At 43.4% G+C, this 27,755-nt stretch overlaps 1 protein-coding gene across 11 annotated transcripts in view; it reads left to right on the top strand.

Moving 5' to 3' along the window:
• The first annotated feature begins 257 nt into the window (after nucleotides 1-257).
• Nucleotides 258-27,755, top strand: part of LOC100380654 (periostin) — a 73,583-nt gene continuing 46,085 nt past the window's right edge. For 4 of the 11 annotated variants that reach the window (XM_045717459.1, XM_045717455.1, XM_045717457.1 and 1 more), the window contains exons 1-7: nucleotides 259-575; nucleotides 2,827-2,928; nucleotides 16,264-16,328; nucleotides 16,762-16,919; nucleotides 18,892-19,056; nucleotides 21,225-21,371; nucleotides 22,718-22,859. In XM_045717459.1, the coding sequence (XP_045573415.1) occupies nucleotides 457-575; nucleotides 2,827-2,928; nucleotides 16,264-16,328; nucleotides 16,762-16,919; nucleotides 18,892-19,056; nucleotides 21,225-21,371; nucleotides 22,718-22,859 (898 nt within the window). In that variant the 5' untranslated portion in view covers nucleotides 259-456. Of the gene's footprint in view, nucleotides 576-2,826; nucleotides 2,929-16,263; nucleotides 16,329-16,761; nucleotides 16,920-18,891; nucleotides 19,057-21,224; nucleotides 21,372-22,717; nucleotides 22,860-27,755 lie in introns of all 11 variants that reach the window. The other 7 variants (XM_045717463.1, XM_045717461.1, XM_045717462.1 and 4 more) reach the window with 4 other exon arrangements.

Below are 27,755 nucleotides of genomic sequence, written 5' to 3'. Positions count from 1 at the left end.
CGGACACATAGAGCTCTGGTCAAAAGTCGGATGTGGGAAGGGTGAGTAGAGGAAGAGCGAGAGGGAGAAGGAGAGAGGGAGAGGGGGGAGAGAGAGTGAAAGAGAGAAAGACAGAGAGAGAGAGAGTGAAAGAGAGAAAGACAGACAGACAGAGAGTGAAAGAGAGAGAGAGAAATAGAGAGAGACAGGGAGAAAGACAGACAGAGAGTGAAAGAGAGAGAAATAGAGAGACAGAGAGAGAGGGAGAGAGAGAAATAGAGAGAGAGAGAGAGAGACAGAGAGACAGAGAGAGACACAGAGAGACAGAGAGAGAGAGAGAGAGAGAGAGTTAAACAAGGAATGGAGGGGGTGGTATAAAGAGAGTACTGGTATAAAACCTCCCATTTTCTCCTGTGCATTTTGGAGAGGAGTGTGTGTGACCTACTCTGGAGAGAAACAGACAGAGACTACCCAAGGATGAAGCTGGTGTTTGTGGCTGTGTTAGCGCTCTTTACGCTCAGCTCTGTGGATAGAGTGGATTCTTCAGCCTACGACAAAATAGTGACACACAGTCGTATCCGGGCCAGACTCCAGGGGTAAGGACCATGCTGGGGACAGGGTGGGCATGGAGACACAGAGATGGAGAGAGATCGGTGACATGGGTGCTTCTAAACCTGCATTGCTTGCTGTTTGGGGTTTTAGTCTGGGTTTCAGTACAGCACTTTGAGATATCAGCTGATGTAAGAAGGGCTATATAAATACATTTGATTTGATGGGGGCATGGAGGCACAGAGAGATGGAGAGAGATAGAGGACATGGGGTTAAAAGGGACAGGGGAATATGCGGATAGTAAGAGATGGGGACAGTGGGACAGTGAGAAAGAGTGATAGGAGACAGGGAGAGACAGAGAGAGAGCAATAGGGGAGATGGAGAGAGAGAGCGATAGGGGAAAGAGAGAGACGGAGAGAGAGAGCGATAGGGGACAGGGAGAGATGGAGAGACGGAGAGCGATAGGGGACAGGGAGAGATGGAGAGAGAGAGAGCGATAGGGGAAATGGAGAGACGGAGAGAGAGAGCGATAGGGGACAGGGAGAGATGGAGAGAGAGAGAGCAAAATGGGACAGGAAGAGCTGGAGAGAGAGAGAGCGATAGGGGACAGGGAGAGATGGAGAGAGAGAGCGATAGGGGACAGGAAGAGATGGAGAGAGAGAGAAAGATTAAGAGTGAGAGGGTGCTCTGAGGACATAGAGGGACACAGACAGAGCGAAAGAAAGAAATGATTAATAAGGTGAGCTAGATAATTGATTAATTGGGAAGTGTTGAATAACGGAGTAATACACCAGATCACCTGTTGTGGTACATGTCATAGTCTGTCAGATAACTGAAAGGGATGTTCAGTGACATTATGTTTTGTTACTTAACGGAACGGAAAGGGTTTGATCATCTATATACTGTAACACCTAGCTACATTAATTCATACAGCCTCTGTATTTCTAGAAATACAATCTAGAGATGAAGGGCTGCAACCTTCATCGCTGAAGCGTTACAGATTGCGCAATCTTTAACATAAATGTAATTTCCGATTGAGCAGACGTACACAGCGTTAACCGTAAACCCAGTGTCCACTAACAAATTGAAATTGAAATAATTCTGTAACTTCAGAGGATTTTTAACTTTTAAGTACAATGTGAAGCAGAGGTTTGACTCCAATACTTTACACTGAGAATATACTTTATATATACTAAGAATATACTTTATAAATACTAAGAGTATACTTTATATATACCAAGAATATACTTTATATATACTAAGAGTATACTTTATATATACTAGGAGTTTACAATATATATGATACGAGTATACTTTATATACACTAAAAGTATACTTTATATATACTAAGAATATACTTTATATATACTAATAGTATACTTTATATATACTAAGAATATACTTTATATATACTAATAGTATACTTTAAATGTACTAATAGTATACTTTATATATACTAAGAGTATACTTTATATATACTAAGAATATATGTTTCTATACTCCATACTTTCTACTAAGAAACAGATGGTTAGTATTTACGTTGCTGCTATTTTCAGGGATATGTGTCTACAGACGATTTAACACAGTTATGTCCATCATTTAAAATCATTATTTTACATTGTGGTGCATACTAAACAGAGAATAATTCCAAGAACCCCAAACTGTTTCATAAAGAGGTCAGGGGCATCGATGAAAACTCTGATTCAGAGCCATGCAGGAAAATTCAATATGGTTCCCCATCGTCGTTCATAGTTGTTGAATGACATCTAATTAGGGTAGAAAATGTTAAAAAATGTCCCCCTGAATGCTAATTTATATATTCACCCACCACCCTCCTCATACCTCTTCCTATACTCCCTCCTCACACCTCTTCCCCTACTCCCTCCTCCCTCCTCACACCTCTCCCCCTACTCCCTACTCCCTCCTCACACCTTTTCCCCTACTCCCTCCTCCCTCCTCACACCTCTTCCCCTCCTCCCTCCTCACACCTCTTCCCCTCCTCCCTCCTCACACCTCTTCCCCTCCTCCCTCCTCACACCTCTTCCCCTCCTCCCTCCTCACACCTCTTCCCCTCCTCCCTCCTCACACCTCTTCCCCTACTCCCTCCTCACACCTCTTCCCCTCCTCCCTCCTCCCTCCTCCCTCCTCCCTCCTCCCTCCACCATTTCTCCCGTTGCCTCCTTCTGGAACCTTTCTCTCTCTCATTACTCCTCCTCCTCCTCCTCCTCCTCCCACTCCTCTCCCCCTCACCTTCCCCCTCTCCTGCCCTCACTCTTCCCACCTCTCCCCCTCCCCCAGACCCAATGTGTGTGCCATGCAGCAGGCGATGGGGACCAAGAAGAAGAAGTACTTCAGCACGTGTAGGAACTGGTATAAGGGCTCTATCTGTGGGAAGAAGGCGTAAGTTACCACCTCTTTAATAACCTCCTTAACTGTTTTTTTACACACACACACCCACACACACACACACACACAGGGAGAGAGGGGACAGGGAGAGATGGAGAGAGAGAGAGCGAGTGATGGGGACAGGGAGAGATGGAGAGATGGAGAGAGAGAGCGATAGGGGAAAGGGAGAGATGGAGAGAGAGAGAGCGATAGGGGACAGGGAGGGATGGAGAGAGAGAGCGATAGGGGACAGGGAGAGATGGAGAGAGAGAGCGATAGGGGACAGGGAGAGATGGAGAGAGAGAGCGAAATAGGGGACAGGAAGAGATGGAGAGAGAGAGCGAAATAGGGGACAGGGAGAGATGGAGAGAGAGAGCGATAGGGGACAGGGAGAGATGGAGAGAGAGAGCGAAATAGGGGACAGGGAGAGAGAGAGCGAAATTGGGGACAGGGAGAGATGGAGAGAGAGAGTGAGAGCGATAGGGGAAAGGGAGAGATGGAGAGAGAGAGTGAGAGCAATAGGGGACAGGGAGAGATGGAGAGAGAGCGAAATAGGGGACAGGGAGAGATGGAGAGAGAGCGATAGGGGACAGGGAGAGATGGAGAGAGAGAAAGAGAAAGATTAAGAGTGAGAGGGTGCTCTGAGGACATAGAGGGACACAGACAGAGCGAAATAAAGAAAGGATTAATAAGGTGAGCTAGATAATTGATTAATTGGGAAGTGTTGAATAACGGAGTAATACACCAGATCACCTGTTGTGGTACATGTCATAGTCTGTCAGATAACTGAAAGGGATGTTCAGTGACATTATGTTTTGTTACTTAACGGAACGGAAAGGGTTTGATCATTTATATACTGTAACACCTAGCTACATTAATTCATACAGCCTCTGTATTTCTAGAAAACAATCTAGAGATGAAGGGCTGCAATCTTCGGCTGTCCCCATAGGAGAACCCTTTATAGTTCCATGTAGAACCCTCTGAGGACAGGATTCGATATGGAACCAAATAGGCTTCTACCTGGAAATAAAGGGGTTCTACCTGGAAATAAAGGGGTTCTACCTGGAAATAAAGGGGTTCTACCTGGAAATAAAGGGGTTCTACCTGGAAATAAACGTTTTTTTTTTATCTGGAACCAAAAAAGGTTCTTCAAAAGATTATTCTACGAGGACAACCGAAGAACACTTTTAGGTTCTTGAGTGTGTAGATGATTAAAAAAAATAAATACATTGTGATCTGATTGTGATCAGGAGGAAGGATGTTAGAGACAGGTATAAACAGGGCTTCTTAAAGCCTCTTCAGGATGCAATTTGGGACACATCCACGGAGAACCACGGTCTTTGGCTCCATGTAGTAGTAAAGTCTGGAACTGACAGAGTTCTTTTTGGGGATACAATTAAGTTTTTTTTTATTAGTCTGCAGGAGCATCTGAATGTTTGGCTCTATAGAACTAATAGTGTGGTCCTTTGTAGCTCAGTTGGAAGAGCCTTGAGATTTGTAATGCCTGTGTAGTGGGTTTGATTACTGACACCAAAACCACCCCTATGTAAAATGTATGCATGCATGAAGTTGCTTTGAATAAAAGCTAAACGGCATATTTTAATAGATACAAGACCTAGAACTCCCCATGAAAAAAAGGTCTTCTTTTCAATGTTTTATTTTCATGCGATTTTGAGTCTTGGTCCACCCAAAACCAGTCCACCCCTCTCGCCTCCTCCCCCTCTCTCCTCTCTCTCTCTCCTCTCTCCTCCCCCTCTCTCCTCTCTCCTTCTTCTCTCCTCTCTCCTCTCTCCTCCTTCTCTCCTCTCTCCTCCCCCTCTCTCCTCCTTCTCTCCCCTCCCCATCTCCCCTTCTCTCCTCTCTGCCCTTCCCTTCTCCACCCTCTCTCCCCCTCTCAATTCAATTCAAGGGCTTTATTGGCATGGGAACCATATGTTTACATTAACAAAGCAAGTGAAATGGATAATAAACAAAAGTGAAATAAACAATAAAAAGTGAACAGTAAATATTACACTCACACAAGTTCCGAAAGAATAAAGACATTTCAAATGTCATATTATGTCTATATACAGTGTTGTAACGATGTGCAAATAGTTAAAGTACAAAAGGGAAAATAAATAAACATAAATATGGGTTGTATTTACAATGGTGTTTGTTCTTCACTGGTTGCCCTTTTCTTGTGGCAACAGGTCATAAATCTTGCTGCTGTGATGGAACACTGTGGTATTTCACCCAGTAGATACGGGAGTTTATCAAAACTTTATTTGTTTTCAAATTCTTTGTGGGTCTGTGTAATCTGAGGGAAATATGTGTCTCTAATATGGTCATACATTTGGCAGGAGGTTAGGAAGTGCAGCTCAGTTTCCACCTAATTTTGTGGGCAGTGTTGCACACATCCTGTCTTCTCTTGAGAGCCAGGTCTGCCTACGGTGGCCTTTTTCAATAGCAAGGCTATGCTCACTGAGTCTGTACATAGTCAAAGCTTTCCTTAAGTTGGGGTCAGTCACAGTGGTCAGGTATTCTGCCACTGTGTACTCTCTTTTTAGGGCCAAATAGCATTCTAGTTTCCTCTACTTTTGTAAATTCTTTCCAATGTGTCAAGTAATTATCTTTTTGCTTTCTCATGATTTGGTTGGGTCTAATTATGCTGCTGTCCTGGGGCTCTGTGGGGTCTGTTTGTGTTTGTGAACAGAGCCCCAGGACCAGCTTGCTTAGGGAACTCTTCTCCAGGTTCATCTCTCTGTAGGTGATGGATTTGTTATGGGAGGTTTGGGAAACGCGTCCTTTTAGGTGGTTGTAGAATTTAACGGCTCTTTTCTGGATTTTCATAATTAGCGGGTTTTGGCCTAATTCTGCTCTGCATGCATTATTTGGTGTTTTACGTTGTACACAGAGGATATTTTTGCAGAATTCTGCATGCAGAGTCTCAATTTGGTGTTTGTCCCATTTTGTGGTTGGTGAGTGGACCCCAGACCTCACAACCATAAAGGGCAATGGTTTCTATAACTGATTCAAATATTTTTTGGTAAGTCAAATGTTATGTTCCTTTTGACAGCGTAGAAGGCCCTTCTTGCCTTGTCTCCCAGATCGTTCATAGCTTTGTGGAAGTTACCCGTGGCGCTGATGTTTAAGCCGAGGTATGTATAGTTTTTTGTTTGCTCTAGGGCAATGGTGTCTAGATGGAATTTGTGATCCTGGCAACTGGACCTTTTTTGGAACACAAATATTTTGGTCTTACTGATATTTACTGTCAGGGCCCAGGTCTGACAGAATCTGTGCAGAAGATCTAGGTGCTGCTGTAGGCCCTCCTTGGTTGGGGACAGAAGCACCAGATCATCAACAGTAGACATCAGATTCTAGTAGGGTGAGGCCGGGTGCTGCAGACGGTTCTAGTGACCTAGCCGATTCGTTGAGATATATGTGACCGACCGGCTCAAATCGGTCTTATTGAAATTGTTTTTTTTTCATTGGATAAAAGTAGAGACTCAGAGCTACAAAATGGTATATCATACACTGCATTTGAGGAACAATGGGAAATACATTATGCTTTGAATGTTGATAAACTTGTAAACTGACTTTTGAGGAAATGGCCTTTGAATGTTTTGGTACTACAATTGGAGAGACCTTTTTTGTCTACAGCCATTCAGCATCGTTCACACCCTCTTAAGCTTTAGCCCCACCCATCTCTTTTAGTGTTGATCCGAATGTACTAACAACAGCAGTCAAGCCCCCAAGCTAACTTGCCAGCTACTTCCAGACATCTAAGAGAGAGAGAACAGCTCACTCAACATTATTCGCCCTAGCAAAGCTGGTTAGGCTGTTATGATATCCAGATCATTGGTGACTGCAACTGTGCTGGTGGCAACAATTAACTTACACTTTTTTTGCCGATGTTTACTGTCACTGGCCACATTCGACGGGTGTTGAGCGTTTGTAAATTCATCAGTTATTCTGTCACCCGGCACACTAAGACAAGAGTCTTTTGTTAAGAAATGAAGCTAGCTAGCTAGTTAGGTAAACAATGAACCCTAATCCCAAAACATGACGTTACTACCATGCATGAATCTGCAGGTAGCTAACCAACCAGGTTCAATGTTAAATAGCTAACATTAGGCTATAATTAGTCAAGCAAATGTGTCTGAGATACGAAGAATCAGATCATACATATAACGTTAGCTAGCGACCCAGCCAGCTAACATAAGCTAGCTAAGAGTACACTTTAATTTGAAATGAAACCACTTTCTGTCAAAATTAGAAATGTGTTATATCTGAAAATGTAGCTAGCTAGACTTTCTTACCCGTATACATCATGAATGGACGCATCTCCTGTCGGATGCCATGGTTGCGTTTAGTTTGAAGATGTAATCCAGAGACTTGTGTTTTCTCCATCTCCTTAGCTATCATAATCAAATTCCACTGATGTCAAAACTCGGTCCTCCAGAAAGTGGAGCTAACTAACAGTACACTTTAACCTGACATTAGGTTTATGCAGTTTTACTACGCAATACATTAAAAAAAGCTGACCAGCTCCAATAGACAGAAGCGTGCTATGTGGCAGACCAATCCAAACTCATCTCTCGGCATATCCAGCCCACTCATTATCTTAGCCAATCATGGCTAGCAGGAAGGTTGCTGGCTTTTTCTGTGGCTAAACCAACTAGGCTCGTAATTTAACAATTTTATTTGTATTTACAGATGGCATACAAGTTTGTCATTAAAGCACATGAAAGTTAATATGTTCGAGAAGGCATTTCTGCCAAAAAAACACATTTTGATGTACGACTCTCCTGTGAAGTAGTGACCCACAACATAGTTTCACATATGTTGAAGAGGGTGGGGCTTAAGTAGCATCCCTGTCTTAACCCACGGCCCTGAGGAAATAAATGTGTGTGTTTTTTTCTCCATTTTAACTGCACACTTGTTGTTTGTGTATATGGATTTTATAATGTCATATACTTTCCCCCAACACCACTTCTCCCCCTCTCCCTCCCTCTCCTCTCCCCCTCTCCTCTCCCTCCTCCCTCTCTCTTGTCTGTGCTATCCCGTTTCCTCCCTGTTCGTCTCACTGGAAATGCTTGACTGAGTCTTGTTTCTGAACCCTCCCCAGTGCGTGTGCCCCTGTGTGCGTGCCTGCCTGCCTGCGTTTGTGTGTGTGTGTGTGTGTGTCTAAACCCTGTTCAGCCTCTATCCTGGGATCTGTAATGTCTGGCGCCGGGCCATAATGGTGGCTGGGTCCTCTTACATTGGACAGAACATGTGGAACCGGTTTGTCATGAAGGGGAAGCAGGACCAGACTCTCCAACCCTCCACCCCTCTATAGAACTCTCTACCCACCGAAGGAACCTATCTCGTCCTAATTAGAGGAACCTATCTCTTCCTTATTAAAATCACAGGGAGTTTTCAGTGTTTAAACCTAAAAGCACATAAAACCACGGAAGGACCTTGTTTCTCTCACTTACTGACTAATTGCACTCTATAACTGTCATGATGTGAATAAACATTCCATTACATGGTACCGTAGCTAGAGAATGACACACTTTTTTTTTCTTTGGTAGTCCCCTGGGTAACCCCCTCCACCTCCGCCCCTGGCTCTGGGCCTCTCTACCCCATTGGCAGCTGCCTGTTCTGGGCAGGAGAAGTTTGAGGCAGACCCTCTGGCCCTGGAGGTCTGGGGCTGCTCTTAGGGGGCTTTCTCTCTTTCTCTCTCGTTCTCTCTCTTTCTGTCCCTTTCTCATTTTCTCTCTCACATTATGTATCTCTGTCTGTTTCTTTCTTTATCTCTATCCATCTCTCTCTCTCCGTCTCTCTCTCTCTCCCTCTCTCTCTCTCTCTCTCTCCCTCTCTCTCCTCTGTCTCTGACAGTGGACACATTGTTCAGCACTACTGGAGGAAATCTAGCCAGCTGTCATGTCTGAGCTGAATATGTTATAGTGATGAGAGACTAGGAAAGAGTGTGTGTTGGAGGGGTAATGGGTGTGCGTGGGCATGTTTCTCTGTGTGTCTGTCTGTCCGTGCATGCGTGTGTGTATGTTGTCTTTGTGTGTGTTTCAGTTGATTAGGGCTAATATCTGATCATTGGTTTTTGGAGATGTGATGACAGTATGTAAGTGTATTACGACTGAAAATATGTTTGCTTCCTGACATTAAGATAACAACAGAAAAAAGACAGAGCGAGAGAGAGAGAGAGAGAGAGGTTGAAGTAATAGGAAGACAGTGATAGCGTTAGTTGTGGTTAATGTGGTATGGCCTTAGCCGTAAATCAGTTACACCAACTCAGTTACCACAGCAGAGTTACACCATATTAGACAAACCACAGCTTCTCTAGCCTCCAGGGCTTTATAATCTGTAACACGCCACGGCCACCATTTTCTTTCAGGACGGAGTTTAATGAAGGGTTTATCCATGTCTTAAAGATCCACTGATATCATTTGATGAGGCCTGTCAGCATTCAACAGATCCACACATAGTAGTTGATGAGGTGCCTTTGCAAACAAACAAACAAAAAATGTGTCATTACGACGTCGTCCCCCCGGGAACGTCAGGAGGTTGTGTCATTGTCCGCTGGACGTCCCCTGTTTGTTGGGTTGTTGCCATGTTGCCAGAACCAGTAAAGACGTAGCGTTGTCATTTAGCGTAACCAAGGTAACGCATTTTTCCAAGTTTGAGTAGCCTATCACGTGATCGAGTAACCGTATACATGTAACCTGTGAATCAACAGTACTATGTTGTTGTTTTGGTGTGATATTTTACGGCTACGGATGGATGGGGCACCAATAACCTGGTGCAGCAGATGGTCTGATCCAGATGGTCTGATCCAGATGGTCTGATCCATTGAAGTCATTGTTAGTGATTCTCTATTCAATGGTGGGCCATTTTATATCTATTAGCTAGATTACACTATAAAATAATCAATCAAATTTATTTATTAAGCCCTTTTTACAGCAGCTGCTGTCACAAAATGCTCTACGGAAACCCAGCCTAAAACCCCAAACAGCAAGCAATGCAGATGCAGAAGCAAGGTGGCTAGGAAAAACTCTCTAGAAAGGCCAGAACCTAGGAAGAAACCTACAGAGGAACCAGGCTCTGAGGGGTGGCCAGTCCTCTTCTGGCTGTGGTAGGTGGAGACTATAACAGAACATGGCCAAGATGTTCAAATGTTCATAGATGACCAGCAGGGTCAAATATTAATAATCACAGTGGTTGTCGAGGGTGCAACAAGTCAGTACCTCAGGAGTAAATGTCAGTTGGCTTTCAGAGCCGAGCAGAGGTTGAGACAGCAGGTGCTGTAAAGATAGAGAGTTGAAAACAGCAGGTCCAGGACAAGGTAGCATGTTCTATGAACATGTCAGGGTTCCATAGCCGCAGGCAGAACAGTTGAAACTGGAGCAGCAGCATGAGGTGGACTGGGGACAGCAAGGAGTCATCAGGCCAGGTAGTCCTGAGGCATGATCCTAGGGCTCAGGACTCAGGGAGGGAGAGAGAGTATTAGAGGGAGCATACTTAAATTCACACAGGACACCAGATAAGATAGGAGAATTACAACACACTGACTCAGGACAACTGAGCTTTGAAGGAATACGTAGATTTAAAGAGTAATCCGTAATTTGCTTTCTAATGATCATGATCTTTTCATCGAAGAAGTTCATAAATTTGTACAACCATCCAGATTAATTGTCAGATTCAACAGAAGATCTCTTTGTTTCTTGGGACCTAGAACAAGCATCTCTGTTTTGTCCGAGTTTAAAAGTAGAAAGTTTGCAGCCATCCACTTCTTTATGTCTGAAACACAGGCTTCTAGCGAGGGCAATTTTGGGGCTTCACCATGTTTCATTGAAATGTACAGCTGTGTGTCGTCTGCATAGCAGTGAAATTTAACATTATGTTTTCGAATGACATCCCCAAGAGGTAAAATATATAGTGAAAACAATAGTGGTCCTAAAACGGAACCTTGAGGAACACCGAAATTTACAATTGATTTGTCAGAGGACAAACCATTCACAGAGACAAACTGATATCTTTCCGACAGATAAGATCTAAACCAGGCCAGAACTTGTCCATGTAGACCAATTTGGGTTTCCAATCTCTCCAAAAGAATGTGGTGATCGATGGTATCAAAAGCGGCACTAAGATCTAGGAGCACGAGGACAGATGCAGAGCCTCGGTCTGACGTCATTAAAAGGTCATTTACCACCTTCACAAGTGCAGTCTCAGTGCTATGATGGGGTCTAAAACCAGACTGAAGCGTTTCGTATACATTGTTTGTCTTCAGGAAGGCAGTCAGTTGCTGTGCAACAGCTTTTTCTAAAATTTTGGAGAGGAATGGAAGATTCGATATAGGCCGATAGTTTTTTATAATTTCTGGATCAAGATTCGGCTTTTTCAAGAGAGGCTTTATTACTGCCACTTTTAGTGAGCTTGGTACACATCCGGTGGATAGAGAGCCGTTTATTATGTTCAACATAGGAGGGCCAAGCACAGGAAGCAGCTCTTTCAGTAGTTTAGTTGGAATAGGGTCCAGTATGCAGCTTGAGGGTTTGGAGGCCATGATTATTTTCATCATTGCGTCAAGAGATATAGTACTAAAACACTTTAGTATCTCCCTTGATCCTAGGTCCTGGCAGAGTTGTGCAGACTCAGGACAATGGAGCTTTGGAGGAATACCCAGATTTAAAGAGGAGTCTGTAATTTGCTTTCTAATGATCATGATCTTTTCCTCAAAGAAGTTCATAAATTTATTACTGCTGAAGTGAAAGCCATCTTCTCTTGGGGAATGCTGCTTTTTAGTTAGCTTTGCGACAGTATCAAAAATACATTTTGGATTGTTCTTATTCTCCTCAATTAGGTTGGAAAAATAGACTGATCGAGCAGCAGTGAGGGCTCTTCGATACTGCGCTGCACTGTCATTCCAAGCTAGTCGGAAGACTTCCAGTTTGGTGTGGCGCCATTTCCGTTCCAATTTTCTGGAAGCTTGCTTCATGGCTCGGGTATTTTCTGTAGGGTTGCCACTGCATCTAGGGTATTACGCAAGGTTAAATTTAGATCCTCAGTTAGTTATGCGATTTTTTGTACTCCGATGTTGTTGGGTAGGTGGAGGGAGTCTGGAAGGTCGTCTATGAATCTTTGGGTTGTCCAAAAATGTATAGCAAGGCTTTTGATGATCCTTTGTTGGGGTATGAGCAAAAAAATATTTTTGCGATTGCAAATGTAATAAAATGGTGGTCCAATATCCAGGATTATAAGTAAAAATATTATGAACCACAACATTTATTCCACGGGACAAAACTAGGTCCAGAGTATAACTGTGGCAGTGAGTAGGTCTGGAGACATGTTGGACAAAACCCATTGAGTCGATGATGGCTCCGAAAGCCTTTTGGAGTGGGTCTGTGGACTTTTCCATGTGAATATTAATGTCACCAAAAAACTGCCATGTCTACAAATTCCGATAGGAATTCAGGGAACTCAGTGAGGAACGCTGTATACGGCCAACAGTGATTGAGTAGGCTGCATAGATTTCATGACTAGAAGCTCAAGAGACGTTGTTTTTTTCTTGTAAATTGACATTTTCTGTCGTGAATGTTAGCAACACCTCCGCCTTTGCCGGATGCACGGGGGGTATGGTCACTAGTGTAACCAGGAGGTGAGGCCTCATTTAACAGAGTAAATTCATCAGGCTTAAGCCATGTTTCAGTCAGGCCAATCACATCAAGGTTATGATCAGTGATTAGTTAATCGACTATAACTGCCTTGGAAGTGAGGGATCTAACTTCTAACTTTAAGTAGCCCTATTTTGAGATGTGAGGTATCACGATCTATTTCAATAATGACCGGAATGGAGGTCTTTATACTAGTGAGATTGCTAAGGCGAACACCGCCATGTTTACTTTTGCCCAACCTAGATCGAGGCACAGACACGGTCTCAATGGGGATAGCTGAGCTGACTACACTGACTGTGCTAGTGACAGACTCCACTAAGCTGGCATGCTGGCTAACAGCCTGCTGCCTGACCTGCACCCTATCTCATTGTGGAGCTAGCCTCTTGGGGCTATGTGGGATGCTAGCGTGCCACCCGTGGTGCACCCTATCAACAGCAGGTGCATTTCAAGAGCGGCAAATTTGAAACCAAATAAATGTCAAAATTCTAATTTTTCAAACATACAACTATCTTACACCCTTTGAAAGATAAACATCTCCTTAATCTAACCACGTTGTCCGATTTCAAGAAGGTTTTACGGCGAAAGCATAAAGTTAGATTATGTTAGGAGAGTACATTGACAATAGCTGTGTGTAATGTTTTGTCAATTCAAAGACAGGGTCACCAAAACCATAAAACCAGCTAAAATGATGCACTAACCTTTTACAATCTCCATCAGATGACACTCCTAGGACATTATGTTAGACAATGCATGCATTTTTAGTTCTATCAAGTTCATATTTATATCCAAAAACAGCGTTTTACTATGGCATTGATGTTGAGGAAATCGTTTCCCTCCAATAACCGGCAGTCAAGTCAGCACCACAAATTAAATAATTAAAATTAGAAAACATTGGTAAAATATTATATTGTCATTTAAAGAATTATAGATTTACATCTCTTGAACGCAATCAACTTGCCAGATTTAAAAATAACCTTACTGGGAAATCACACTTTGCAATAATCTGAGCACTGCGCCCAGAAAAATATGCTTTGCTATACAGACAAACGGCCAAGTTGGAGAGATCTAAAATCGAAAATACTATGTAAATAATCCATTACCTTTGATTCTCTTCATCAAATGTCACTTCCCGGAATCCCAGGTCCATAACGAATGTAGTTTTGTTCAAAAAAGCTCATCATTTATATCCAAAAAGATCCGTGTTGTTAGCACATGATCTAAGCCAGCCGGACTTCTCGTCATGAACGAGGGGAAAAAATATATTTACGTTCGTTCAAACATGTCAAACGTTGTATAGCATAAATCATTAGGGCCATTTTTAACCAGAACATGAATAATATTCAAGGTGGACGAATGCATTCTCTTTTAAAACGTTTTGGAACGAGGGTACCCAACATGACCTCGCGCGCCAGGTGTCTAATCGGCCATCACCGTTCCATGGCTCTTGTTCGGTCAGATCTCCCTCCAGAAGATTCAAAACACTTTGTAAAGGCTGGTGACATCTAGTGGAAGCAATAGGAAGTGCCAAAACATTAATCAGCCCCTGTGTGTTTCAATGGCATAGGCTTAAAGGTAATTCAACACATCAGGTATCCACTTCCTGTCAGAAAATGTCTCAGGGTTTTGCCTGCCAAATGAGTTCTGTTATACTCACAGACACCATTCAAACAGTTTTAGAAACTTTAGGGTGTTTTCTATCCATATATAATAAGTATATGCATATTCTAGTTACTGGGTAGGATTAGTAACCAGATTAAATCGGGTACGTTTTTTTATCCAGCCGTGAAAATACTGCCCCCTAGCCCCAACAGGCTAGAGGAGTTAGAGCCCTGTCTATGTTCATAGATAAGATGAGAGAACCCCTCCAGCTAGGATGGAGTCCGTCACTACTCAGCAAGCCAGGCTTGGTCCTGTTTGTGGGTGAGTCGCAGAAAGAGGGCCAATTACCTACAAATTCTATCTTTTGGGAAAGGCAGAAAGTTTTCAACCAGAGATTGAGTTGTGAGAATCTGCTGTAGAGTTCATCACTCCCTCTAACTGGGACGGGACCAGAGGCAATTACTTGAATCGATGCCTACACATCTTTATAGCTGATTAATACACAGAAGCTATGTTGCACATGGTGATCTCTGACTGTTTCATCCTAACATCGTTGGTGCTGACGTGAATAACAATATCCCTATACTCTCTACACTCACCAGTTTTAGCCTTAGCCAGCACCATCTTTAGATTAGCCTTAACGTCGGTAGCCCTGCCCCCTGGTAAACAGTGTATGGTCGCTGGATGATTCGTTTTAAGTCTAATACTGCGGGTAATGGAGTCGCCAATGACTAGGGTTTTCAATTTGTCAGAGCTAATGGTGGGAGGCTTCGGCATCTCAGACCCCATAACGGGAGGAGTAGAGACCAGAGAAGGCTCGGCTTCTGACTCCGACTCGCTGCTTAAGAGATCTGTGCTAACTTCGCTTCCATGAAATGTAGTGCCTTCAGAAAGTATTCACACCCCTTGACTTTTTCCACATTGTGTTGTGCGATAAAAATTGATTTCATTATAAAAAAAATTGTCAACGATCTACACAAAATATTAATGTCAAGTGGAAAAACAAATCGAACATTTGTCAAATAAAATCTGAAAAATAAAATACTAATACATTTTCATTAGATAAGTATTCAAACCCCTGAGTCAATATATGTTAGAATCATCTTTGGAAGTTGTGAGTCTTTATTTGTCACGTGCGCTGAATACAACAGGTGTAGACCTTACAGTGAAATGCTGAATACAACAGTGTATAGACCATACTTTATTTGAATACAACAGGTTATAACCTTACAGTGAAATGCTTACTTACAGGTTCTAACCAACAGTGCAAAAAAAGGTATTAGGTGAACAACAGGTAAGTAAAGAAATAAAAACAACAGTAAAAAGAGAGTGAAAAATAATAGTAGCAAATGACTATTGTAGCTGGAAATAGCAGATTTCTTTATGGAATATCTACATAGCCGTACAGAGGCCCATTATCAGCAACCGTCACTCCTGTGTTCCAATGGCATGTTGTGTTAGTTAATCCAAGTTTATCATTTTAAAATGCTAATTGATCATTAGAGAAACCTTTTGCAATTATGTTAGCGCAGCTGAAAATTGTTGTCCTGTTTAAATAAGCAATAAAACTGGCCTTCTTTAGACTAGTTGAGTATCTGGAGCATCAGCATTTGTGGGTTTGATTACAGGCTCAAAATGGCCAGAAACAAAGACCTTTCTTCTGTAACTCATCAGTCTATTCGTGTTCTGAGAAATTAAGGCTATTCCATGCGAGAAATTGGCAAGAAACTGAAGATCTCGTACAATGCTGTGTACTACTCCCTTCACAGAACAGCACAAACTGGCCCTAACCAGAATAGAAAGAGGAGTGGGAGGCCCCGGTGCACAACAGAGCAAGAGGACAAGTACATTAGAGTGTCTAGTTTTAGATACAGACACCTCACAAGTCCTCAACTGCCAGATTCATTAAATAGTACCCTGCAAAACACCAGTCTCAACGTCAACAGCGAAGAGGCGACTCCGGAATGCTGGCCTTCAAGGCAGAGTTGCAAAGAAAAAGACATATCTCAGACTGGCCAATAAAAAGAAAACCTTAAAAAAAAACGTATCCTACCAGGGTGGTTCTATCTCTAATAGTTGTGTCTTGTGTTTTCTCCAGGATGGTTGTCTATGAGTGCTGTCCAGGCTACATGAAGCTGGAAGGCATGAAAGGATGCCCTGCAGGTTAGTGTAAACTAGTGTGGTCCACATCACCAGTCTTTGAAAAACCATCCAACCTCCGAGATATGGCTTCATAGGATTTCACCCTGTACTCTCACCTTATAGCCCCTCCCTCTCCGCCTATAGCTCCTCCCTCTCACCCTATAGCCCCACCCTCTACACCCTATAGCTCCTCCCTCTCACCCTATAGCCCCTCCCTCTCACCCTATAGTTCCTCCCTCTCACCCTAAAGCTCCTCCCTCTCACCCTATAGCTCCTCCCTCTCACCCTGGGTGAGCAGATTTCTGTTCCAACTCATTTGGTTTGATACATTGAATCAGGTGAGTTAGTGCTGAGCTGGAACAGGAAGCTTGGACACCCAGCAGGGTTGGCCTGCTCCAGCTGGTTTATACATTGTGTGTGACTTTAAACTCTCTCTCTCTCTTGGTTCTTCCAGTGGCTCCTATAGACCATGTGTATGGCACATTGGGCCTGGTGAAGGCTAGGACAACCCAAAAGTACTCAGCACTCTCTAAGCTGAGGGAGGAGATTGAAGGGAAGGGATCGTTCACTATGTTTGCCCCTAGCGACGAAGCCTGGGACCTGCTGGACCCTGTAAGTAGACTTAACTGTATTTAGTCAATCAGTTACTTAGTTAAATAGTCAGTCAATCAGTTAGTCAGTCATTTAGTTAATTAGTTAGTCAGTCAATCAGTCAGTCAGTCAGTCAGTTAGTCAGTCAGTCAGTCAGTCAGTTAGTCAGTCAGTCAGTTAGTCAGTCAGTCAGTTAGTCAGTCAGTCAGTTAATCAGTCAGTCGTCAGAGTCAGTCAGTCAGTCAGTTAGTCAGTCAGTCAGTCAGTCAGTCAGTCAGTCAGTCAGTCAGTCAGTCAGTCAGTTAGTCAGTCAGTCAGTCAATCAGTTAATCAGTCAATCAGTCAGTCAGTCAGTCAGTCACTCAGTTAATCAGTCAGTCAGTCAGTCAGTTAATCAGTCAGTCAGTTAATCAGTCAGTTTGTCAGTTAATCAGTCAGTCAGTCAGTTAATCAATCAGTCAGTCAGTTAATCAGTTAATCAATCAGTCAGTTAATCAGTCAGTCAGTCAGTTAATCAGTCAGTCAGTCAGTCAGTCAGTTAATCAGTCAGTCAGTCAGTCAGTCAGTCAGTCAGTTAATCAGTCAGTCAGTTAATCAGTCAGTCAGTCAGTTAGTCAGTTAGTCAGTCAGTCAGTCAGTTAATCAGTCAGTCAGTCAGTTAGTCAGTCAGTCAGTCAGTCAGTCAGTCAGTCAGTTAATCAGTCAGTCAGTTAATCAGTCAGTCAGTCAGTTAGTCAGTCAGTCAGTCAGTCAGTTAATCAGTCAGTTAATCAATCAGTCAGTCGGTCAGTTAGTTAATCAGTCAGTCAGTCAGTCAGTCAGTTAGTTAATCAGTCAGTCAGTCAATCAGTCAGTTAATCAGTCAGTCAGTCAGTCAGTCATTTAGTTAATCAATCAGTCAGTCAGTCAGTCAGTCAGTTAGTCAGTTAGTTAATAATCAGTCAGTCAGTCAGTCAGTCAGTTAGTCAGTCAGTTAGTCAGTCAGTCAGTCAGTCAGTCAGTCAGTTAATCAGTCAGTCAGTTAATCAGTCAGTCAGTCAGTTAATCAGTCAGTTAATCAATCAGTCAGTCAGTCAGTTAGTTAATCAGTCAGTCAGTCAGTCAGTCAGTCAGTTAGTTAATCAGTCAGTCAGTCAGTCAGTCAGTCATTTAGTTAATCAATCAGTCAGTCAGTCAGTCAGTCAGTCAGTCAGTCAGTTAGTCAGTTAGTTAATAATCAGTCAGTCAGTCAGTCAGTCAGTCAGTCAGTCAGTCAGTCAGTTAGTTAAACCTTGTTCACAATGGCAGGTTGAAGGTGCTCAAATCCAATTCTTTCCCATATCCGATTCGAAACCGTCTGAACAGGCAGAAAACACACGCAATCGGATATTTCAAACCAGATTCATAGATTCCAGAGTCAATAATCAAGCGGCAGCATCGGAGCGCAGGAGACGATGGGGAAGAGTCAACAATAAGACAGCGATCAGAGGAAGACAGCAAGGCAGATGGAAATGACAAAACAGCACAGTCAGTTACTGTACTGCACTAGTACTAAAGCCAAGGTTGAAAAACTCTGGTAGCCTTCTTCACGGAGATCATGTTGGGGGGGGAATCTGATCACCTTCTCGTGATTGCTGGATGAGAGCTCACCACTGTCAATATTCAGTCTGCGTGGCTAGCGGCTAACGTTAGTCGGCTTCGAAACTAGTTAACGCAGACTAGATTCTCCATATGAAATTACGAAATAGTGCATTGTGTGTACTTTAAAAGATATCTGGAAATAAGTTCATAAATATCTAGTTCTAGGTAACCGGGTGGCGACTACGACGAAGTTACTAAGTCTATGACAACACCGTGTTTTTACTTTAGTGAGTAAAATCTCATACTTGTAAAAACTCATAAGCTTTAGTTAGTCAGTTAGTCAGTCAGTCAGTCAGTCAGCCAGTTCTGTTCAGAAAGAGAGATCTCTGCTTCCTCTCTCCCACACTCTCTTGTTCCTCCTATCCATGCCCAGGAGGTGCTTGATGCCTTGGTGAGCAACGTGAACATCGAGCTGTACAACGCCCTGCACTATCACATGGTCGACCATCGCATGCTAACCAAAGACCTGAAGAACGACATGTCCATCACCTCCATGTACAACAGCCTAGGACTCTACATCAATCATTACTCCAATGGGGTATGTATTCAACCGCTAGCCCCAAGACTTAACCCTTAGACCCTACCTCTGGACCCCCAGAAAAACTAGCTAGCACCTACTCCTAGATCCAACCGCTAGCCCCAAGACTTAACCCTTAGCCCCTACCCCTGGACCCCCCCCAAGAAACTAGCTAGCACCTACTCCTAACTGCTAGACCCTACCCTTAAACAAACTAGTCCCCTAGCCCCAAGCCCTAGCTATCCCCTACCCTACCCAGACTTCTCTCATAGACCCATCAGTAAATGAGAATGTGTTCTCAGTCAACTTACCTAGTCAAATACATTTATCAGATCAGGCAAGATTGAATAGTGTAATCAATATGGTAGAAACTGCATCTACACTATGTAGATGTTCAATATAATATAAAATATATATATATATATATATATATATATATATATAGAATTTACAGTGTCTTTAAAAATTACTCATACCCTTTGACTTACTCCTCATTTTGTTGTGTTACAGCCTGAATTCAAATTTTTTTAAATATAGATTTTTTTTAAATCTCGCCCATCCACACAATACCCCATAATGACAAAGTGAAAACACGTTTAGAGACATTTTTGCAAATGTATTGAAAATTAAATACAGAAATATCTAATTTACAAAAGTATTCGCACTTAATACATGTTAGAATCACCTTTTGGCAGCGATTACAGCTGTGAGTCTTTCTGGGTAAGTCTCTAAGAACTTTGCACATCTTGATTGTACAATAATTGCACATTATTCTTTAAAAAAATATTCAAGCTCTGTCAAGTTGGTTGTTGATCATTGCTAGACACAACATTTCATAGTCTTGCCATAGATTTCCAAGCCGATTTGAAGTCAAAACCGTAACTCGGCCCCTCAGGAACATTCAATGTCGTCTTGGTAAGCAACTCCAATATATATTTGGCCTTGTGTTTTAGGTTATTGTCCTGCTGAAAGGTAAATTTGTCTCCCGGTGTCTGTTGGAAAGCAGACTGAAACAGGTTTTCCTCTAGCATTTTGCCTGTGCTTAGCCTCATTCAGTTTTATTTTTATCCTAAAAAACTCCCTAGTCCTGTCCGATGACAAGCATACCCATAATATGATGCAGACACCACCATGCTTGAAAATATGAGGAGTGGTACTCAGTGATGTGTTGTGTTGGATTTGTTCCAAACATAATTCTTTGTATTCAGGACATAAAGTTAATTTATTTGCCACATTTTTTTTACAGTTTTACTTTAGTGCCTTATTGCAAACAGGATGCATGTTTAAAAAAAACAAAAATTCTAGCTTCCTTCTTTTCACTCTGTCATTTAGGCTTTTATTGTGGAGTAACTACAATGTTGTTGATCCATTGTAAGTTTTATGCTATCACAGCCATTAATAAACTCTGTGACTGTTTTAAAGTCACCATTGACGTCATGGTGAAATCCTTGAGCGGTTTCCTTCCTCTCCGGTAACTGAGTTAGGAGGGACGCCTGTATCTTTGTAGTGACTGGGTGTATTGGTACACCATCCAAAGTGTAATTAATAACTTCACCAAGCTCAAATGGATATTCAATGTCTGCTTTTACATTTTTACCCATTTACCAATAGGTGCCCTTCTTTGTGAGGAATTGAAAAACCTCCCTGGTCTTTGAGGTTGAATCTGTGTTTGAATGAGGGACCTTACAGATAATTATATGTGTGGGGTACAGAGATGAGGTTGTCATTAAAGAATGCATGTTAAACAGTGGTATTGTACACAGAGTGAGTCCATGTAACTTTTTATGAGACTTATTTAGTCTCGCTACAACAAAAGGGTTAAATACTTGACTCAAAACATTTCAGCTTTTAATTTTAAATTAATTTGTTAAAATGTCTAAAAACACAATTCCATTTTGACATTTTGGGGTATTGTGTGCAGGCCAGGGATACAACATCTCAATGTAATCCATTTTAAATTCAGGCTGTAAGACAACATAATGTGGAAAAGGTCAATGGGTGTGAATACCTTCTGAAAGCACTGTAAATATAAATATTTGCAATACGTATGATAAGTTATAAATCCAATTTGCAACATATCATTCAAATGTGGTGTGCTTAAGATCCCGGAGGGCATTTTTAAGTGGACAATAAAGTGATTCTATTCATTTAACCAATCAATAAATTAACCAATCACACTCCCTTTGTAGGTCGTCACGGTGAACTGTGCCAGGATTATCCATGGTAACCAGGTGGCTACCAATGGAGTGGTTCATGTCATCGACCGTGTCATCACTAACGTGGTCAACACCATCCAGGATGCCCTGGGAGTTGATTACGACCTCTCCTCCTTCCACGTACGTACCTGAGTGTAAACTGACTATAATATCCCCTTAACGATAAATCTGACAAACCTAGAGGTCTCCTCCTTCAGCAGAAGTACCTGACACAATATGTGATGCACTATAGTGTCTCAGGTGTAATCTGTTACTTCATGTAGTTCTAGTACTTTCCTCTCTTTCCAGGCTGTATTAGTAGGATTGTATTAGTAGTAGTAGTAGTAGTAGTAGTAGTAGTAGTAGTAGTAGTAGCAGTGGTTGTAGTATTAGTAATTGTAGTTGTAGTAGTAGTGGTAGTAGTAGTAGTAGTAGTAGTAGCGGTAGTAGTAGTAGTAGCAATATAGTATTATTAGTAGTATAGTAGTAGTAGTAGTAGTAGTAGTAGTAGTGGTAGTAGTAGTAGTAGTAGTGGTAGTAGTAGTAGTAGTGGTAGCAGCATAGCGGGTATTGGTAGTAGCAGTGGTAGTGGTAGTAGTGGTAGTAGTAGCAGTAGTAGTAGTAGTAGTGGTAGTGGTAGTGGTAGTGGTGGTAGTAGAGTGGTAGTAGTAGTAGTAGTAGTAGTAAGGCAGTGGTTGTAGTAGTAGTGCAGTAGTAGTAGTAGCAGTAGTAGTGGTAGTAGTAGCGGTGGTAGTAGTAGTAGTAGTGGTAGTAGTAGTAGTAGTAGTAGTAGTAGTATAGTATTAGTAGTAGTAGTAGTAGTAGCAATATAGTATTAGTAGCAATATAGTATTAGTAGTAGTATAGTAGTAGTATAGTATTAGTAGTACTATAGTAGTAGTGGTAGTATAGTATTAGTAGTGGTAGTAGTAGTAGTAGTAGTAGTAGTAGTAGTAGTAGTAGTAGTAGTAGTAGTGGTAGTAGTAGTAGTAGTGGTAGTAGTAGTAGTGGTAGTAGTAGTAGTACTGCTAGTAGTAGTAGTGGTAGTAGTAGTAGTAGTAGTGGTAGTAGTGGTAGTATAGTAGTAGTAGTAGTAGTAGTAGTAGTAGTAGTAGTAGTAGTAGTAGTACTGGTAGTAGTAGTAGTAGTAGTGGTAGTGGTTGTAGTAGTAGTAGTGGTAGTAGTAGTGGTAGTAGTAGTAGTAGTGGTAGTAGCAGTGCTATTGGTAGTGGTTGTCGTAGTAGTAGTAGTAGTAGTGGTAGTAGTGGTAGTAGTAGTAGTAGTAGTGGTAGTAATAGTAGTAGTGGTAGTAGTAGCAGTGGTAGTGGTAGTGGTTGTAGTAGTAGTAGTAGTAGTAGTGGTAGTGGTAGTGATTGTAGTAGTAGTGGTAGTGGTTGTAGTAGTAGTACAGTAGTAGTATTATAGTTGTAGTAGAAGGTAGTAGTATGTATTAATCTATAGAACTAACCCTGTTATTCTCTCTTTAGGCTGTTGCCTTGGCCTCAGGTGTGATGGAAAAACTGGGCCAACCAGGTCACTTCACTGTGTTCGCTCCCACCAACGATGCCTTCAACAACCTTGAGGCCAGCTTCCTGGAACGCATTATGGGAGACAAGGCTGTTATCGCAGGTAACAAATCACTTATGGCCAGATAAAACAATAGCCAATCACATATTGTTAGGTTACAAATTGCTAATAATCTATGGCCAGAATACCAATAACCAATCACCTATAGCCAGATTACCAATAACCAATCACCTATAGCCAGATTACCAATAACCAATCACCTATAGCCAGATTACCAATAACCAATCACCTATAGCCAGGTTACCAATAACCAATCACCTATAGCCAGGTTACCAATAACCAATCACCTATAGCTAGATTACCAATGACCAATCACCTATAGCCAGATTACCAATAACCAATCACCTATAGCCAGGTTACCAATAACCAATCACCTATAGCCAGGTTACCAATAACCAATCACCTATAGCCAGATTACCAATAACCAATCACCTATAGCCAGATTACCAATAACCAATCACCTATAGCCAGATTACCAATAACCAATCACCTATAGCCAGGTTACCAATAACCAATCACCTATAGCCAGATTACCAATAACCAATCACCTATAGCCAGATTACCAATAACCAATCACCTATAGCCAGATTACCAATAACCAATCACCTATAGCCAGGTTACCAATAACCAATCACCTATAGCCAGGTTACCAATAACCAATCACCTATAGCCAGGTTACCAATAACCAATCACCTATAGCCAGATTACCAATAACCAATCACCTATAGCCAGATTACCAATAACCAATCACCTATAGCCAGATTACCAATAACCAATCACCTATAGCCAGATTACCAATAACCAATCACCTATAGCCAGGTTACCAATAACCAATCACCTATAGCCAGATTACCAATAACCAATCACCTATAGCCAGATTACCAATAACCAATCACCTATAGCCAGGTTACCAATAACCAATCACCTATAGCCAGGTTACCAATAACCAATCACCTATAGCCAGGTTACCAATAACCAATCACCTATAGCCAGATTACCAATAACCAATCACCTATAGCCAGATTACCAATAACCAATCACCTATAGCCAGGTTACCAATAACCAATCACCTATAGCCAGATTACCAATAACCAATCACCTATAGCCAGGTTACCAATAACCAATCACCTATAGCCAGATTACCAATAACCAATCACCTATAGCCAGATTACCAATAACCAATCACCTATAGCCAGGTTACCAATAACCAATCACCTATAGCCAGATTACCAATAACCAATCACCTATAGCCAGATTACCAATGACCAATCACCTATAGCCAGATTACCAATAACCAATCACCTATAGCCAGATTACCAATAACCAATCACCTATAGCCAGATTACCAATAACCAATCACCTATAGCCAGATTACCAATGACCAATCACCTTCATCCCCACCCCAAGAGCCGCAAGGACCGTGTTGTCTCTTGGTTTTCAGTCTTGTGTTTTAAAACTGTTTGAGAAACACTGCACCAAACCACCGGTCAGGCAGACTTCAGAGAGACAGTAGAAACACTGGCCCAAACCACCGGTCAGGCAGACTTCAGAGAGACAGTAGAAACACTGGCCCAAACCACTAGTCAGGCAGACTTCAGAGAGACAGTAGAAACACTGGCCCAAACCACTAGTCAGGCAGACTTCAGAGAGACAGTAGAAACACTGGCCCAAACCACCGGTCAGGCAGACTTCAGAGAGACAGTAGAAACACTGGCCCAAACCACTAGTCAGGCAGACTTCAGAGAGACAGTAGAAACACTGGCCCAAACCACCGGTCAGGCAGACTTCAGAGAGACAGTAGAAACACTGGCCCAAACCACCGGTCAGGCAGACTTCAGAGAGACAGAAGAAACACTGGCCCAAACCACTAGTCAGGCAGACTTCAGAGAGACAGTAGAAACACTGGCCCAAACCACCGGTCAGGCAGACTTCAGAGAGACAGTAGAAACACTGGCCCAAACCACCGGTCAGGCAGACTTCAGAGAGACAGTAGAAACACTGGCCCAAACCACCGGTCAGGCAGACTTCAGAGAGACAGAAGGGCAGAAAAGGAAAACAGTGAAGTGTTTTCATTTTTATCCCTGAGGTGTAGTCAGTGTTCAATCAGCCCCTTTCTCAAGCAGAGATACCACATCCCCACAGACACACCTCATCCCCACAAACACACCTCACACCTCATCCCCACAGACACACCTCATCCCCACAGACACACCTCATCCCCACAAACACACCTCACACCTCATCCCCACAGACACACCTCATCCCCACAGACACACCTCATCCCCACAAACACACCTCACACCTCATCCCCACAGACACACCTCATCCCCACAGACACACCTCATCCCCACAGACACACCTCATCCCCACAAACACACCTCACACCTCATCCCCACAGACACACCTCATCCCCACAGACACAACTCATCCCCACAAACACACCTCACACCTCATCCCCACAGACACACCTCATCCCCACAGACACACCTCATCCCCACAGACACACCTCATCCCCACAAACACACCTCACACCTCATCCCCACAGACACACCTCATCCCCACAGACACCTCATCCCCACAGACACCTCATCCCCACAGACACACCTCATCCCCACAGACACATCTCATCCCCACAGACACACCTCATCCCCACAAACACACCTCATCCCCACAGACACACCTCATCCCCACAGACACTTCTCATCCCCACAGACACACCTCATCCCCACAAACACACCTCATCCCCACAGACACACCTCATCCCCACAGACACACCTCATCCCCACCTCACACCTCATCCTCACACACACACCTCATCCCCACAGACACATCTCATCCCCACAGACACACTTCATCCCCACAGAAACACCTCACACCTCACACCTCATCCCCACAGACACACCTCATCCCCACAGACACACCTCATCCCCACAGACACACTTCATCCCCACAGAGACACCTCATACCCACAGACACACCTCATCCCACAGACACCTCATCCCCACAGACATACCTCATCCCCACAGACACACCTCATCCCCACAGACACATCTCACACCTCATCCCCACAGACACACCTCATCCCCACAGACATACCTCATCCCAACGGACACACCTCACACCTCATCCCACAGACACATCTCATCCCCACAGACACACCTCATCCCCACAGACACACCTCATTCCCACAGACACACCTCATCCCCACAGACACACCTCATCCCCACAGACACACCTCATCCCCACAGACACACCTCATCCCCACATACACATCTCATCCCCACAAACACACCTCATCCCCACAGACACACCTCATCCCCACAGACACACCTCATCCCCACAGACACACCTCATCCCCACAGACACCTCATCCCCACAAACACACCTCACACCTCATCCCCACAGACACACCTCATACCTCATCCCCACAGACACACCTCATCCCCACAGACATACCTCATCCCCACAGACACACCTCATCACCACAGACACACCTCATTCCCACAGACACACCTCATACCTCATCCCCACAGACACATCTCACACCTCATCCCCACAGACACACCTCATTCCCACAGACACACCTCATCCCCACAGACACACCTCATTCCCACAGACATACACAGGAACACACATGCTCTCCCGGTCACACACACATGAAAAGCAGGAAATGCTTGTCTCAAATCCGTATTATTCAGAGTATCCGGCTAGCCAGCAGTAACGTTTAGCGTGCAACGGCTTTGAAGCAGATTGATGGATCGTAACAGAGACACACACACACACACACACACACACACACACACACACACACACACACACACACACACACACACACACACACACACTGTTCCTTCCTTGCTTCCGTGAGGGGACAGCTTATCCGAACCAGATCGCAGCAGCCCAACAAACAACAGGATGCCAGGGACTCCCTTGTGAACACAAGTTTTCTAATGTGAAGTTAATGTGATAACATGAAAATACACGTGAAGAGTTCCTAAAACACGTTTTCACATCATGTGAAATTTAATGTGAAATCACATGTGTCAGTGGGGGGAATAGATATGGGTAGTAACTGCTTTTCTGGATTGAAATGGAATTAGCCCTCGAGGTAGACAGGCCACCATAGGGTTGATTGGAATGGAATCAGCCCTCGAGGTAGACAGGCCACCATAGGGTTGATTGGAATGGAATCAGCCCTCGAGGTAGACAGGCCACCATAGGGTAGGTTGGAATGGAATCAGCCCTCGAGGTAGACAGGCCACCATAGGGTTGATTGGAATGGAATCAGGCCTCGAGGTAGACAGGCCACCATAGGGTTGATTGGAATGGAATCAGCCCTCGAGGTAGACAGGCCACCATAGGGTTGATTGGAATGGAATCAGCCCTCGAGGTAGACAGGCCACCATAGGGTTGATTGGAATGGAATCAGCCCTCGAGGTAGACAGGCCACCATAGGGTTGATTGGAATGGAATCAGGCCTCGAGGTAGACAGGCCACCATAGGGTTGATTGGAATGGAATCAGCCCTCGAGGTAGACAGGCCACCATAGGGTTGATTGGAATGGAATCAGCCCTCGAGGTAGACAGGCCACCATAGGGTTGATTGGAATGGAATCAGCCCTCGAGGTAGACAGGCCACCATAGGGTTGATTGGAATGGAATCAGCCCTCGAGGTAGACAGGCCACCATAGGGTTGATTGGAATGGAATCAGCCCTCGAGGTAGACAGGCCACCATAGGGTTGATTGGAATGGAATCAGCCCTCGAGGTAGACAGGCCACCATAGGGTTGATTGGAATGGAATCAGCCCTCGAGGTAGACAGGCCACCATAGGGTTGATTGGAATGGAATCAGCCCTCGAGGTAGACAGGCCACCATAGGGTTGATTGGAATGGAATCAGCCCTCGAGGTAGACAGGCCACCATAGGGTTGATTGGAAT

The sequence above is a fragment of the Salmo salar genome, chromosome ssa04 (assembly GCF_905237065.1).
Source record: "Salmo salar chromosome ssa04, Ssal_v3.1, whole genome shotgun sequence".
Classification (NCBI taxonomy): Eukaryota; Metazoa; Chordata; class Actinopteri; order Salmoniformes; family Salmonidae; genus Salmo; species Salmo salar.
The sequence above is the reverse complement of the archived record's forward strand: the minus strand, read 5'-3'. Positions and strand labels throughout refer to the sequence as shown.